The following is a 2373-nucleotide window of genomic DNA, read 5'->3' on the forward strand; positions in this document are numbered from 1 at the left end:
CAGTTTACACTCATCTACAGGCCAGGACTCTGCAGTTTACACTCATCTACAGACCAGGACTCAGCAGTTTACACTAATCCACAGGCCAGGACTCAGCAGTTTACACTCATCTACAGGCCAGGACTCAGCAGTTTACACTCATCTACAGGCCAGCGGTCACTCTTTCAGGGCTAACAGTGTTTTTATCCTTGATAGAGGAACGTTGATTTAAGAGCTGCGTAGAAAGCTATTTTTGTTAAGAAAAACTGTCCATCATTAAACAGAGGTGGAGGTCTCCATGTCAAGTTGTCTCTCTCTTACAATCATTTTATTACAATTATGTCTCTGCCCCTGTGAACAAAAGAGATAATCAGGGCACTAACAATTTATTGTCAGGTCCTCTTTTGCATGTGAACAAACAGTGTTGATATTCGTTAAACCTGTTTGTCCACCATGTGGAGGCTGAGTTCACCTGAAACTCCTCAGACTGAAGAAGTCTCTTGGAGGAGAGATGAAACATTTCATTAAAGAACCCGTCCAGAGAAAATAATTAAATTTTTTTTTTTTGGGTCCGACTGAAAAGTTGTGTGTGGCTTTATCTGCTAAAAAATGTTTGGGTTCCTGTTTGTGCTTCAGCTGGCACATAACAACACGTTTTATAATAAAGATAAATAACTTCTCGTTTGTGATCATGACAGAACACAGCTGGCAATTTCTCTTTGCTAGTAAAAAAAATTGGTTTGGCAACATTAAATAAACTGACTAATCCTCATCTTTCACGTGAAAAGAAATTGTTCAGGATGTTTAGAAATAATCCACCAAGCAGAAAATCTATAGTAAATTTTGACACGGTTCTTATTTTTAAAAATCATGGAAGTTGTATAATTATCCCACCTTGGAAAAATAATGGTTTAAAATGTATTAAAACCTCAAAACTAATATGACATCCATGCAAATGATGACTTCTGAGCACAAAATGTCAAATCAAGACAAAAGTGAAAACTCTAATTGTTGTCATTTTTGTCTTGATTCGACATTTCCTTTCTTGTGCTTTTGAGTTTAACACACGACCACATCCAATCAGAGCCTATTCAGTTTGATGTATAAACACTTGACAAAAACAAAAAATCATCTAGAGACCTTTTTAATTATACGCCTGTTTCAATTTCTAAAGCTTTACTTCTTTAAAGTAAGAAAATTAATTAAAGGAATTATTTTAAAGGGAACGAGCAGCCACCCCACAGAAAGACACATCCCAGCAGCAGAGGTTATTCTTCCAACCAATCAGCAGTCTCCGTCACCTATCTGCGCGGCGTGGGGCCGGCGAAAGGGGTTGCGAGCCCTCATCATGACATCTTTGATCCGCTCCACCTCCTGTTGGTATTGTTGTCTGTCCTTTATGGCTCCTTCCTTCGCCTCCTTCAGCGCACCCTCCAGCGCCTTCACCCGCTCAGCTGTAGAGCGGAGGCGTTTCTCTAGTTTTGGAAGCTCACAGCGAAGATCTGCATTGTCACGCACCAACTATAACAAAACAAGTGAAGATAACAAATTTAAAAAAATCTGTGTACCCAACATCTGACAGAGCAGACAAAAGAAACTGTGAAAATATATCATTTTCCAGATGGTAAGAGATTTAAAACATTTAATTTGAGCTAAATGCGAGACTGCAGCGATAATCCCATCGTATTATTCAAAGAAAGGAGACTGATGAGAAAAAGACATAAAACACATTGGTCTGTGTTTGGAATCTACCATCTGTTACAGATCTGTGTTTGTCCTCCTCTGGTCAGCAGCTGCCTCCTCAGCAGTTCAGTGAAAAGCTTCCCTATAATGGGCGGTCATTGATCTTTACACAAACTCTTGTAGATTCATTTCCATCTTTGCAGCAACGTAATGTAGACAGAAACTTCTTTACTCAGAAGCAAAAATGTCCGCTGCATTTTTCACCATTTTCAAAAGGCCTCTGACATTATTGCTTCCGCACTTCATAAAACGGCTCTAAAAAAGTTTTCATTAGAAGATGAAACTAGAATTTATCCAACATTTAAAGCATCACGACTTCCTCAGGAGAAGCTTTGTTTGGTATTCATATTTAAAGGCACAGTGTGTAGGATTTTGTCAATTCTTTTAGCCGAAATTGAGATAATCACTAATGACAATAATAAAAAACATGTCTATTTTTACCTTATAAAAAGCTGCTCATATCTCCATGGTCGCGGGTCGCCACACAGGCAGCCGCCATCTTGCACCGCCATCTTGCACCGCCATCTTGTCTACGAAGGCTCATGAAGGACAAACTGCGGTGGCGGCGTCAAAAACGGTTTTAGTTGTAATACTATAAATGTAATATTTGTTGTCTGTCTTTGTAGCTGGGATAATTTTACTTATTAAAGC

The 2373-nt window shown here is 39.0% G+C and overlaps 1 protein-coding gene across 1 annotated transcript in view; it reads right to left on the bottom strand.

The window, feature by feature from the left end:
• The window catches only part of kif5ab (kinesin family member 5A, b), a gene marked incomplete in the record, with an annotated part of 78129 nt that overhangs the window by 10547 nt on the left and 65209 nt on the right, over window positions 1-2373 (bottom strand). The window contains 1 exon segment of the mRNA XM_014004150.1: window positions 1281-1500. Within this exon segment, the coding sequence (XP_013859604.1) occupies window positions 1281-1500 (220 nt within the window).

The sequence above is a fragment of the Austrofundulus limnaeus genome, unplaced genomic scaffold (assembly GCF_001266775.1).
Source record: "Austrofundulus limnaeus strain Quisiro unplaced genomic scaffold, Austrofundulus_limnaeus-1.0 Scaffold22, whole genome shotgun sequence".
NCBI lineage: Eukaryota > Metazoa > Chordata > Actinopteri > Cyprinodontiformes > Rivulidae > Austrofundulus > Austrofundulus limnaeus.